The sequence below is a fragment of the Osmerus eperlanus genome, chromosome 24, assembly GCF_963692335.1.
Source record: "Osmerus eperlanus chromosome 24, fOsmEpe2.1, whole genome shotgun sequence".
NCBI lineage: Eukaryota > Metazoa > Chordata > Actinopteri > Osmeriformes > Osmeridae > Osmerus > Osmerus eperlanus.
The window spans coordinates 8,622,914-8,636,475 of NC_085041.1; the positions used below are offsets into that span (position 1 = coordinate 8,622,914).

Sequence of the window (13,562 nt, forward strand, 5' to 3'; positions counted from 1 at the left end):
GCTATTTTATACTCTATATTTATTTTACATACCTGTTCCCTTAGTATTAGTTAGTATTAGTTAATTAGACTTTGCACCTTTTGGATAGTATAGTTAGACTTGTTTAAACATACACCACTTATTTAAGATTTACTCCTATATGTTGAATGTATGCACCTTCCTGCCAATTCCTACCTTAAATTCCTTGTCTGTGCAAACTTTCATGGCGATTAAAACCCTTTCTGATTCTGATTTTTTGCTGTTAGAACTGCACTTCTGAGATTTTTCAGCTGTACTTTGTATCTGCACTATTTGTATTTGGATAAAAGTATCTGCTAAAGCCTAAATTAATACACATTTTTAAATGTAAAGTGTAATAAGGATTTTCTTATGTCTTTACTGATATATCCCTAAGGTTATCTCCCCACAAAGCCTTGACATCCCACACAAATAGATTATGCAACAGTAAAGCACCATTGCCACCTTGCATTAAGGACAAGCACTTGTCTCTACGTTAGTATAGGTTTATAAGGTTATAGGTTATTATGTGTATTAGAGGTTTAGCATGCTGTACTGTATTTTGTATATTATTTTTTATATTTAGGAGGCTGATTATATTTTAGCGTATCATAGATGTCATCTATGTTAAACTAAATACTTATATGTTATGTTATACCAGGTTGCTTTGCGTTGTCTTGTCCCAAGAATGTCAGTGCCCAGACTGGCCTTGTGTTGTTCTGTGCATCTGACATTAAAAGACTTGAACTTGGACTCTGGAATACTGGAACTATGCTTTTAGTTAATTTGTTACTGGAGAATAACTTCACTGATCTCAAATTAACTTTAGCACAGATATTTTGCTTAACATGACCACTCGAAATCACTCCAAATAACGAAATCACTCCAATTAAGCACTCAGTAGCATATTATCCAAGTCCCCTCGTTGTCTTATCTCATGCTCCCTGCCTGTTTCTACATCCTGGCTAAGGAGGATACAGGTGTTGAACACGGCATTGTGTACATTATAAATCAATAAAATTATATAACAATATTGGCACTGTGTTATTGACTCATTGTACGAATAAAATGTGTATTCAACACGCACAGTTTACTATTAACAATGACAACAAGACTGAATGTTGAGTATTGATTCATAGATACAAACAATAACACATCTGTAGATAAAGGGGTCCATTCAGTGTATTAAAGATTCAGTGTAAGTCTAAACCAGCAACACATATTTTCCACATTTTACGTTTCCTTTGTACTTCAGAAACATTGCATGGGTGGATTAGAATGAATATCAATAGCCATGCATTGCTGGTGTCAGCCTGGAAATACTCAAGATAGAAATACAGCAAATATTAGCAAAGAGTCAACAGATTGGCCTATATGTAAATAATGTGCTTAACAATGTTTTTCAGGGTATTTTCGTCACTAGCAGAGGATCCTGTTCCTTGTTCTCTGAATCCTCTTCTCCCAGCATTTTCTGGAGTGTCAGGGGAGCTTGCTGTCAGCTGATAAGTGTGATGTCATCATCTCTTGGAACTCTGAAATAAAACAACCACACATATATCTAATAGCAATTTCATATAGCGAAATATAATGTATATTGTGTAGACTCAAAGGGCTAGTTTCATTCAGACCTGAGTATCTGCAAGATTGCTATTTATTTAAAGAGATTTTTTTTTTGTGTTTGCTCGCTACCAATCAAAGGGGATAAGGCTGCTAGTTTGCTAAATGTTTTGCTTAATGGGAGAGCTCATCTAACTTTATTTTTAACTTTAACATAAGGAAGTTGTAACTCACTCATGATTATGAAAAATAGACCAGATTTGTCAAAACAAATTTGTCAATATAGGCCTACCGGTTATGACAGATAGCAAATGCATTGTTACCAAAACCATGGTAGCTATCTACAGTACGTTGCTCGGCTAGTAGGCTAGGGTTGTCAACCACTGTCTGAGTCATTAGAGTCTATCTGAATTTGTCAACAGGCTTACGTAAATGGTTAAATCTTTTCAGAATGATAAGAGAAAAGATTTTCAACGGAACGCAAAACCTTTTGTGAGGGAACTTTTTTTTCCCGCTTGTCTTTTAGTTTTTTTTACGGTTAAGGTTAACTGAAACTAAACCAAACTATTCTAACATTACAATACACTTTTTCAGGAAAGTTCTTCTCCTTTTCTTCAACACTGTTTATTTTCAACAAGCTTCCTGGGAGGAACTAGGCATGATCTTGTAAAGCACTGCAAGTAGCTTATTTACAGTGAGTATGCAGGGCTTCCTTGCAAAAGAGATCCTCAATTGGATACACTGATAAAGTGAAAGTAAAAAAAAAAAAATTCCTTTGATCTAAACTGAAAGTGAACCAATGTTTCATGTTTTTTCATTAGGTTTATACAGTAATGGCAAATTAAAGACTAGTTAACTGACCTAAATGCACTTTTTTCGTTCATTCGTTTCATTCTCTATCATGCTAACTATCTAATAACTCACTTTATCAAAGAGTATGACGATATCCTGTAGCTAACTAAGTTCATACTATTACTGACTTTTTACACTTTTTACAGTTAATATGTTGCCTATAGCCATAGTAATGCAGTTATGAATGTGGAGTTGGAGGTAACTAACTTAAGTTTACTACCAGCTTGTGCCTCCATATTGCTTAAGCAACACAACACTGTTGGTACATTTGGATTTCGTTACATAAGGCCTATAGTGCAAATATTTGTTTAAAGAGTGAAATAACTCAAATGAGAGAATGCTCTGAATGTATTGATTTTGTTAATGTGGTTAGGAAGTTTGCTAGAGTGCTTTTTGAAGCCAATGAGAATGTGATTAAATTAAAAATTTTAACTTGAGAATGGAGCAGGAAGGCACAACCCACTCAGGGGAATGTCCTTCATTTGATACCACCACCAAAATGATGCCTGCAATTTGCAAAGAAACAAATGTGCAAACAAAGGAACCTCAAGCTGAGGGTTGAATTACTAATGCAGTAAAGTGCATCAGAATAGACAAAAACAGATCTCAGATAACTTACCCAACCATTATCAAACTTGCATCAAACCAACATCAAGACCTGCTACTGAGGTTCAATTTAGCGATGGATCACTCAGCTCTTGCCCCTCCATATTTAACTGGAAAATGTTATAGGAAAACAACTGCTCCAGAGATTCTTACAGATCCTACTGTACCACAAAGCGACTATCCGTAACGCAATGGTTTAATGATGGTTTGATACCTCAGACCCTTGATAATGGTTAATAACGGATAATGGTTCACACCTGGATTGTCAGAGACACATTGAAATTGACAGTGTTTGTAGTATTAGAATGGAGGAGGGACAACTAATAAGATTGGATCATGGATCAAGCGTTGGATAATGCTGATGGTTCACAGACCAAAGGAAGTCAATAGAGTCAAGAATGTACAAGTAAAGAACTAAACATTTATATACTATTTGATCAGATTTGCCATCTATATCAGCTTGTGTTGCTGTAGCACTAAGTTGACCACATTTGACTTGCAAACTTGCACATTTCAAACCAACCTCACTGGTCTGTTGAAACATTTAAAGGGCTTTGGAACAGTTGAAAAAAGCAATGGGAGAATATGATGAAAAAGACTGGATTCACTAAATAAAATGTCATTAGTGTGATGAAAAAGGATGTGGTATAATACTACTGTCACAATCCCAGGTAGATCCCAGAAAGGGAAGAGGACCCAGACGCAGAGTAAAAGGTGCTGTGTTTTATTCCACAAAAAGGACAAGGCAAAATCATACAGGTCGGTAATCCACAAGGCAGAAATAATCCAATGGGCTAGGCACAATACGAGGTCAAAGAAACAGTGCAATGGTCTATAACACTATATAAATCAATTCAAAATATTTATGCTCAGTACGGCGCTAACACAAACAATACTTCACAATGAAACAAACGAAAGGCCTGATTTAGGAACGCTAACTAGTGAAATCATCCATCCATCCATCATCTGCCGCTTTTCCGGGGGTCGGGTCGCGGGGGCAGCAACCTAAGCAGGGAGGCCCAGACTTCCCTCTTCCCGGCCACTTCCACCAACTCTTCCTGAGGGACCCCGAGGCGTTCCCAGGCCAGCCGAGAGACATAGTCCCTCCAGCGTGTCCTGGGTCTTCCCCGGGGCCTCTTCCCAGTGGGACGTGCCCAGAACACCTCACCAGGGAGGCGTCCAGGAGGCATCCTTATCCGATGCCCAAGCCACCTCAACTGGCCCCTCTCGACACGGAGGAGCACCGGTTCTACTCTGAGCCCCTCCCGGATGACCGAGCTTCTCACCCTATCTCTAAGGGAGAGCCCGGACACCCTGCGGAGAAAACGCTTGTATTTGCGATCTCGTTCTTTCGGTCACTACCCACAGTTCGTGACCATAGGTGAGGGTATGAACGTAGATCGACTGGTGAAATCAATACAACGAAATGACAGCCAGAACAACACGGAACATAGAAACTTAATACTAGACAGTGAAAAAACAGAACTTGAAGCAAAACAAAACCAAAAGAAAGAGGACGAACAAAAAAGGAGCATAATAAAAGAACCCTCACAACTGCTTTCTAAAAAATCTTATAATTTCTCATAAGGAAACCTGAGCACATCAAGTCAACCACCAATCATGGAGATTTAATCTAAGCATTATAAAATGTGCCATTATAGATTTATCTCACTGATTCAAATCAGTAAATAGAAAAATCCAAACATGTGATTAAACCTTTGCATCCCCGCAGGACAGTCATGGCATTGGATAAGTGTTTCGTAAAAAAAAAAAGGGGCCATGGGCTCGAACTCAAGTGGACCCAAAACATTCGGGGGAGAGATGGGACTATGCAAAAGAAAACTGGTTGATTTGACTCAGTCTCAACGCCAACCCCGAGTTGTTTATCTGTGGCGGCCATAGGGAGAAGCCTCTTCCCAGCCTGAGCCAGTCTCTCTGTAATCAGCACATCGCTGGGTGTGTCTGCATTTTTCCCACCACTAATTTCATTGCTGAAACCACAGAGGGCCAGGCTTAACCTCGGCACAGAAAAGGAAACTCTGCATCGCCACTGATGACAGAGATTGGCTTGGAAATGGAATGGGTACAAAAGACATGTATCTAAAGAACTCATAAATTTGGCCATGGCAATGAAACAAAACAAAGTTTCTCATTGTTGCACATACAAACTTGCAGAAAGGACTGAGATGTGATGTTGTGAGCAGAAAAAGATATTTATTATACAATATTATACAATAATATTTGTGCAGCACATCTACCTAAATTAAGAGCATTCTTTATAGCCTGTCATGTCTACAGACCAATACCTTAACATGATGGAAGTACAGTAACACTTTACCGTCTACAGCAGCAGGGAGATGAGTATCTCATCTGTGAGTCGGTCTCTGTGTCCTCACCAGGAGGAAAGTCTTTGTCTTCTTTCAGGAACTTCTGAAGGTCAGTTAAGGGAAAGCCATTCTTCTGGTAGTTCTGTTTGAAAAAACAAAAGGCCATTCATAAGTGTGGCTCTGTAGAGAATGTTGTCATTAATGAACCCCTTATTAGTTACATTTGAGGAGAATTGTGCTCAGTTATTTGATCTCTAATAAGGGCTCATCAGTTTTCTGTCAGAATTCTGTCTCTGGAATTGTATGTTTTACAAGGCCTTGGGATCATAATGGATTCAAGCATAATCTCGGTTCTGGCGTCAATACCTTGATGGTCTCGTATGCATCTGTGATGATAGCAATGAAGAGTGACAGCACCATATAGATGAAGAGGGAGATGAACGAGTAGAGGTAGACACGGCTAAAGACCCACACCAGCGTGTTCCTGTCCTTTAGCTGGGCGAAGGTGGTGAACATGTCGTCTCCGTTCACCAGGGAGAACAGGCACTCTGCCACACGACTTAGGCCCTCAAACTGAAAGAGGGATATGGTGAGGAATAAAAAGGGGGAGGGTGAAAGAGAGATATTAAAACACAGAAAACAGGGGGGGGGGGGAATTGGTCCCTGTTGGCCATGAAAAATACAGATAATAGAAAGACACAAAAGGAAGAAAGACAGACCAAAGACAAAGAAAAATGGGACAGAAAGAGACCAAGGGAAGATCAAAGATCCGTGAACGATAGAGACAGAGAAAAGAAAGAAAGCAGTCATGAGACATGGTAGAAAACATACAGAGGAGCAAACTCCGCAAACAGAGAACAAGATACGATCTAAACACAGCCCACTCAGACCATATGGATTCTGGGTAAGAGGACAGGAGGACGTGTGGCCTGGCAGCCTTCTCACATCCGCTGTTTACCTTCCACAGTAAACACACAAACTGGAATTGCTGACATTGAAGGGACGCCCATGACCACGTCTTCACTTTCAGTTGTCTGATAGACACTGAACTGAACCCACTTTATTTACACTGCGGTGACAGACTCCAATGGGATATGCCACTCTGCTATTCACAGGTGTCATATATAATATTGGCTTTACTGATTTCAATCTAACAAGAGCACATTGCTGTAAAATGTGTGATGAATGTGTTTGCATTTTGATTGTGTCCACGTTTGCAATGCATTTATGGTTCATAAACATGAGTGTCTTTGTACACGAAACATTTTTTCTATATACTTTTGAAATCATCTGCACCTTATTCAACAAACTGGATTTTTGCTTTTGTAGATGTCTACTTTCAGTTGTTTGTTGGCATTGGCCCACATCAGAAAAACGAGTTACATGTATATTCAGTTAAACTTTACTTCCGTAATTAATTTATCTTACATGACAATTATGGCTAAACACTTGTTGCTATTATTTATTCTGTTGGGCATAGCAGGTTGCTTTAACTAGAACTAGAACATAAACCTCTTAAAAATGAATAAACACTGCTGCCTTGTGGTTACAAAACATATCAACATTTGAAATCTATCTAAATAAATTTAAATCTAACTAATTGCTGGCATTTTAATTATCATCAATCTACATGACACTTTACTATACTAATAAATACTGCACTAGACTATATAGTACTGACTAATATTATCATACAAGGATTTGTACCTTTTCATGGTAGGGCCCAAGTACTATCCAGCCACAGAAAGTATAGCCAAGATAGATCATTCCAGCACAGCAGCAGAAGCGTAGAACCTTGGGGAAGGCAGCTTTCATGGTCAGGATGAGAACCTGGGACACACAAACAGAGTGCAAAAATCTAACAGACTGGAAGGGAAAAAAGGGACGGTTATTGTGTGTGTGTTGTGGTATTCTTTCCAGAACTTGGGACTGACACAGTTTGTGTGTGTAGAATCGTATGTGACACCGTATGACAGCTGATTAAATAAGGGGAGTATTGATACTACCCAGTCTCTATACAAACATACATTGTATTTCTGAAAGTATCCAAGGTATCTGATGACCCCCACCCACACCAATAATGTAGACGTTCCCAAGAAGATACTGCACACATCATAGCTGGTCAGACTCTAAATAAGAGATATATAAAAAGATAGATGAGAGGAGAGAGTCAGACACATTCAAAACAGACTGTATAAATACAGCAACTGATAGTATCACAGCCCCACAAACAATACTGTGTACAAAGACGGGACTTCTATTCTCCATATGTCAGCTTAAAGTATAAGCTTAGTGCGGGGGTTATAAAAGCTTGACTACAAAGTCACACTTGGGTTAAAGTAAATAGCTCTGGGTTTTTACAATGTCTACATTCAGCCATGTTACTCCAAAGTCCACGGACATTGACTCTAGGTGTCTAGGCAACAGACAATTTGATTTCTTATCCTCTTCATTCAAGTTTTTTTTTATTAACCATTATTGGGTTACAGTATAATGATAAACATTTTACAATTCACTTTTCAAGCGGTTGTCAAAAGGTTTGTGAATATTAATTCAAATGAATAAACATGAACTTTAAGGCTGAGAATGTACCTTTGCTTGTATTTCCATCTTCAATATGGATCCTACTATGGTCAGGGTGTCACTGACGATAACCAAAACATACCAACCATTTAAGAACTCCTTTTTGTCTGATTTGCACACGTTGCGTTTATAATTGTCATAGAAGAATCTTGAAAATCGCTATAAACGAGGAGCAAAACAGCAAAAGGGAAGTGAATTAACAAGCCAAGTTAGGTCAAGTCTTAACTACCACTGCATGCATCATCAGTTTGATTAAGTTATCATAAAACTGCGAAGCTAGAGTATAAAGCATGAATAAAAGTGACATAAAAATTATTCAATAGATGCAAGGAAACACTGTTGAAAAGCAGACACTATTTGTGTCATTTGTTGTGATTCAAACACTCATAGAGAGAAAGACAAAGACTAAATTGAAGATACAAAGACGCACCTGAAGTAACCGAACTGCCAAAACGATGGAGCGAGTGCACAGCACTGCTGAGGTCAAACACACCAGGATGACAAAACCGTCAAAAAACAGTAGATAGTGTGTGTTCTTCTGGGCTGAAACAGATAAACCCATCCAAATTACAGAAGTCTCTTCTGGGCAGAAACAGATAAACACACCCCAGTTACCAGAAGTCTAATCTACTAACAAGATATGTGATGTGGGACATAATAATGTTAACAGTTAACAGTCTGCAGTGTCCTTTGTTTACAGTGGAAAAACAAGGATTTACCAGTCCCAGATATCTTCCAATTTTTGCATGGGCTACTCAGTGCATCGATCTCGAGGAAGATTTTCACCTTTCCACTGTGACACTGATTGTCAAATGTAATCTATAAAGTGAGTGGAATAAAGTTTTATTCAGATATAATTAATCATTATCCTATGTACGTGGCATGGAAGATGTTTACACTAAACAGGGACCCTTACAGTGACAAAGAATGTGTAACAGTCAGGTAACTCATGCGAGCGCACTGTTTGGAGGTTGATTCCTTTTAGTTGGAAAGTTATCTTGATGTCTACTAGCCTGAATAGAATAGAATAGAATTACAAATTACCAACTTCAAGGCCAAATAAATACTTTTCATTAAAATGTCTTAATTTTTTTATAAGGGTTACAAACCTATAAAATTCCAAATCAAAAAATGAAGAATTTTCAGTTCTCCATCCATGCACAGAGGCTGGATCTTTTGACATACAAACTAAAAGGGTTTAATCAAACTTTAGGAAAGACAAATACAAATGTAAAAACTGCTTAATATACTACATCATTTAATACAGTCTTTTCACTTAGTCCTAATGTAAGTACGTTGTTTGCTCTATTCGATTCTCTATGTACCAATTCACTTGTTTACTACTTTTACAATTTCTAATAAAGGACAACGCCAAACAATAGCTCAAAATTGACCATGACGACCACAAAGGTGACAGAACCTGTTTCCAACTGGGCCTCTATGTCGTAGGCCTCGTCAGAAGGCTTGACACTCCCTCTCTTGTAGTACTCCTTACACATGATCAGTGGCACCGGCTTCCCATTATCCTCAGCATAGCTGATAGGCCCCACAGAAAGGTGACCCAGGTGGTCGTACTGCATGGATACAGCCTCCATAAAAACCCAGTTTCTAGAATTCACGTTCAGCCTATTTTGTTCAATTTTATTGACAGTCAGTCTTGTGCAAAAGGAACTTCTGCAAACAAGCTATGTATGTTTAGTTGTATATTGTTGTAAGATTTTAAATACAAATAGATTTACATGCTTTATTTTGTTTTTCAACTGCAGTGCAGCTAGATCAATATCAGTCAGTGCAGTACAGTCAAACTCAACAGTAAAATGAAATAGTACCACCGTGACATAGTCATTGCTCTAGAATGAAGTAATTGCTCTAGAATGACTTCAGAATGCCTTTGACTGATCAAGAAAGCAAGGCGAGATATAAAGAAGAAGGGAGACTTGCCTGATCCAGTACATAAAAGAGCCTGTCGTAGACATCTTGTTGGGTGTAAACAGCCACACTATAGTCATCCTCATCCACACCACTGTAGCCTTTTAGAAACAGGTTCTTAAATGCCATTACATTTTCCTCCTTATAGGAAACCACCAGCTGGTTGTTGAGGCCAAACAGAATCAGCTATTGGTCATAAACAAATACAAAAAACATTATTTGTCAACTAATTTGGGTAAAACATATCGTCGATAGAACACAAGTTACAGTATGCCAGTTCATTATTTGTCTTGAAGATACTCAAGACATAATTTTATTGTCATTATGTACACTACCTGTGTGGTGATCATGACAATTTTGAGTATCTGCACCCCCAGTTTCCATGGGACCTGTCCTCGGGCCCTGTACTTTTCACAGGGGCTCATAAAATAGTATTTCAGGTCATCCCTCAGCACCTCCTCTTTAATGACACTTTGGGTTATGGAACTGAAACAGCAAACAAAGCACAAATCAAAGGCACTTGTGAACTTGAATATAGCTGAAAGTTCAACTTGTGCTCATAAAAAAATGAGATTTCATGGCCGTTAGTATAAAGAATTAATCAATACAGAAAATAAAAAAACTCTTTACTGACAAGTATTTAGATCCAAACCGGACATTAATAGAGAAATAAGGCTTTGCGTGAGGAAATTGTATTCCGTAAGAAATGTTTTTCATTAGTTTCTAACTTCTAACTTGGCTCAACACGCTCGCATTTGCACTGGTGTTGACAGGATATAGCTACATTCTGTGTGTTTTGACCGACAAATGCTTTTATTTTATTTCTAACTCTTTAGTTTATGGATTGTTTGAAGGGTTTACTTGGTTGCCTGTCAATATTATTAAAATTAACTTTAAAACAGATGTTTGGTTTTAATACGAACAACAGGCTAAAGTTACATGAAACATGTGTGGGCTATATTTTCTTCGTATCCCGAATAAGTGTACTGTAATCAAATGTATCTGAGCACAACATTTTATTTAGTTTAACAGTGGCAAATATTGACATTGTCAATATTGGTACAGTTCAAAAACTTACCTACTGGACTCTCTCCTGTCGAGATATCGAACTAACATTTCCATTTTGATCTGTCAATTGTGATTAATCGAATGAGATAATTAATTAGCCTATCATGGTTAGGATTCTTCATAACACGGTGAAGAATCACACGTTATGGTAGAATACCTATTTTCGTCGTCAGTCAACTCAGTTGCAATAGCCAATCAGTAGTATTCAATACTCACAAAGCTACAGGCTGGCCCAATGTTTCCAAAGCACATGCACATGCAGTAGCAGAGTACAAATGGCCATTATGTCATTTGGCGGCAATGTGGTCCCTAAGAAGCCAATTAGAACAATTCTAACTTTATTTAAACTCATGACCTTTGTACATTGATGGATGTAAGGACAACAATTGTCACTACAATGGCCTTTTGCAAAATGGAATAGATTTAAGAATGTTTTGGGTCAAGTTAACTCTACATTTAATCCAAACTGAATAGAAGTTGCATGAGCAAGATGACCGAGAAAGTTAGGCTATATGTATAGTGGAGGAACCGCTAAACACGCGTTGGACAACTTGAGGGATGGTGTGTATAGGCTACTCACACAAAACTTTTTTTTACAAGTACACGAATCTTTTTCTTCTACGGAGACACAAAACTTTTTTTACAAGTACACAAATCTGTTTCTTCTACGGAGACACAAAACTTTTTTTTACAAGTACACAAATCTTTTTCTTCTACGGAGACACAAAACCTTTTTTTTACAAGTACACAAATCTTTTTTGCAAGTTACAAATCTTTTATGCAAGTACACAAATCTTGCCTTCTTCTACGGAGACACAAAACTTTTTTTTTGCAAGTACACGAATCATTTTCTACAGAGACACAAATCTTTTTTGCAAGTTACAAATCGTTTTTACAGAGCTCGCTCTCCTGGCACTAATTTCACGCCATACACGCAGCGATTGACTGGTTGGGCAACCCTGGATACAGGACATATTGATGGGAAGTTCGGATCATTTTACTGATTCGGTTCTTTGAATCTCGTTCAGCAAAATGAACGAATCTTTTTTCGAGTCATTCGTTCATTTCAACAGGTGGGGGTGGGGGGGGGGGTGGGGGGGGGGGCTAAATACGTCCACTGCAAACACGTATCATATTCTCATGTTAGTGCATGTAAACCAGCAGATAATAGTTTAAAAGAAATTCCTTTATTAAAATAATGTATCATGACAGTTTGTATGATTTTGAAATGGTCATTTAAATATCACAGAAAACAATTACGCTGCACTGAACTATAAGTAAAGTACAAAAAAAGTGAAAATAACAAACCCTGTAATTATTACTTGTGAACGAATATTATTCACGTCTTAACCTAGTCACGCGAAAGTGAACTAAACAAATCCTTTCTGTTTCCTCTTCTGAGCCTATGCAGGTCACATGGAAAATGATCCAAAGATCCGTATCCGAAGACCCAGTCAAATTGAACGAATCGTTTCTGTTTCCTCTAGTTACCAGTACTGAGCCTATGCAGGTCACGTGAAAAATGATCCAAAGACTCATACCCGGCAGATGAACGAATCATTGATCTGAAGACCCGGTTGTCAAAAGACGAAACATTGATCCGAAGACACGGTTGGGAGGAACGATTCGTTCATCTGCCGGGTACGAGTCTTTGGAACGTTTTTCACGTGACCTGCATAGGCTCAGTACTGGTAGCAAAAACAGAAACGATTCGTTCATTTTGATTGGGTCTTCGGATACGGATCTTTGGATCGTTTTTCACGTGACCTGCATAGGCTCAGAAGAGGAAACAGATAGGATTCAAAGCGAATTTTTTTTTACGGCTTCAAATCTTTTTTTTCAGTTTCAGATCATTTTTTCAGTTTATATGACAATCTATGACATTAATACATTACATCCACGGGTGCAAGATGTATTATTTTTCGCGGTTTGTTATTGCTTCCTAAGGAGAAAGAGTAAACCGCTGGTGACCAACCACCTCAGGCATAGTAACGTAACATGTTTATCTGAAAGTAAATAAAATATATTAAGGTACATTTTCTCTGAAATGTTTCTAAACACGTATTTATTTGTGACTGCATGCACAAGTTAACTTTGTAATAACCTACCTAAAACCTAGACCTAGACCTACATTTACAACTTTAAATAATCATATTCTACTGTAAAGAAAAGAAATAACTAAATATTTAATTGACCAGCACATTGGGTACGTTGTCAGAATATGTGACCCGGACCCACTGTAACTGCTTAATAAAGGAGTTAAACTTCAAAATATTGTTTGGGGTAGTTTTCATCCCTTCACACTGGGACAGATACACTTTTCAGACTCTATGCCGATGTTGTGTCTCGCTCTCGCGATATTCAGCTTTCAAAATATTGTTTGGGGTAGTTATGTCATCCCTCCACACTAATCTGGACACGTTTTCTTATTTGGAGTCATCACAGAGCCAATACCTCAGAGAGGTCACCGTATATTATAAGTAGGCTACAGTAGCAGCCGTCAGAATGTGACTCCACTGTAACTGCTTAATTAATGAGTCAAACTTCAAAATATTGTTTGGGGTAGTTTTCATCATAGACATATATATGGTTTTCATCCCTTCACACTGGGACAGATACACTTTTCAGACTCTATGCCGATGT

The 13,562-nt window shown here is 38.1% G+C and overlaps 1 protein-coding gene across 4 annotated transcripts; it reads right to left on the bottom strand.

Annotated features, from left to right (window-relative positions):
* Window positions 1-1,068: 1,068 nt before the first annotated feature.
* On the bottom strand, window positions 1,069-11,080 carry mcoln2 (mucolipin TRP cation channel 2). Of its 4 annotated transcripts, none has more exons than XM_062450798.1 (14): window positions 10,930-11,080; window positions 10,187-10,337; window positions 9,864-10,037; window positions 9,343-9,496; window positions 9,032-9,110; window positions 8,839-8,935; window positions 8,642-8,741; window positions 8,353-8,465; window positions 7,932-8,081; window positions 7,367-7,468; window positions 7,047-7,169; window positions 5,706-5,912; window positions 5,409-5,481; window positions 1,069-1,529 (listed from the first exon to the last, which is right to left on the bottom strand). In XM_062450798.1, exons 1-14 carry the CDS (start codon window positions 10,971-10,973, stop codon window positions 1,477-1,479), a joined length of 1,620 nt encoding a protein of 539 aa, XP_062306782.1. In that variant the 5' UTR covers window positions 10,974-11,080; the 3' UTR covers window positions 1,069-1,476. The 4 variants fall into 4 exon arrangements, with proteins under 4 accessions (XP_062306782.1, XP_062306781.1, XP_062306784.1 ...); XM_062450797.1 differs by having other exon boundaries at window positions 5,351-5,481; XM_062450800.1 differs by having other exon boundaries at window positions 5,351-5,481; window positions 10,934-11,019.
* Between the last annotated feature and the right edge of the window lie 2,482 nt (window positions 11,081-13,562).

Bases quoted from the DNA above. Each gene is read 5' to 3' on its own strand.
- mcoln2 (XM_062450797.1), bottom strand. From the start codon at position 10,973: ATGGAAATGTTAGTTCGATATCTCGACAGGAGAGAGTCCAGTAG. The intron at 9,497-9,863 runs GCAAGTCTCCCT...GTATCCATGCAG, and splicing joins TCTTTTATGTACTGGATCAG to TACGACCACCTGGGTCACCT. The intron at 8,082-8,352 runs GTGCGTCTTTGT...CCTCGTTTATAG, and splicing joins TGGCAGTTCGGTTACTTCAG to CGATTTTCAAGATTCTTCTA.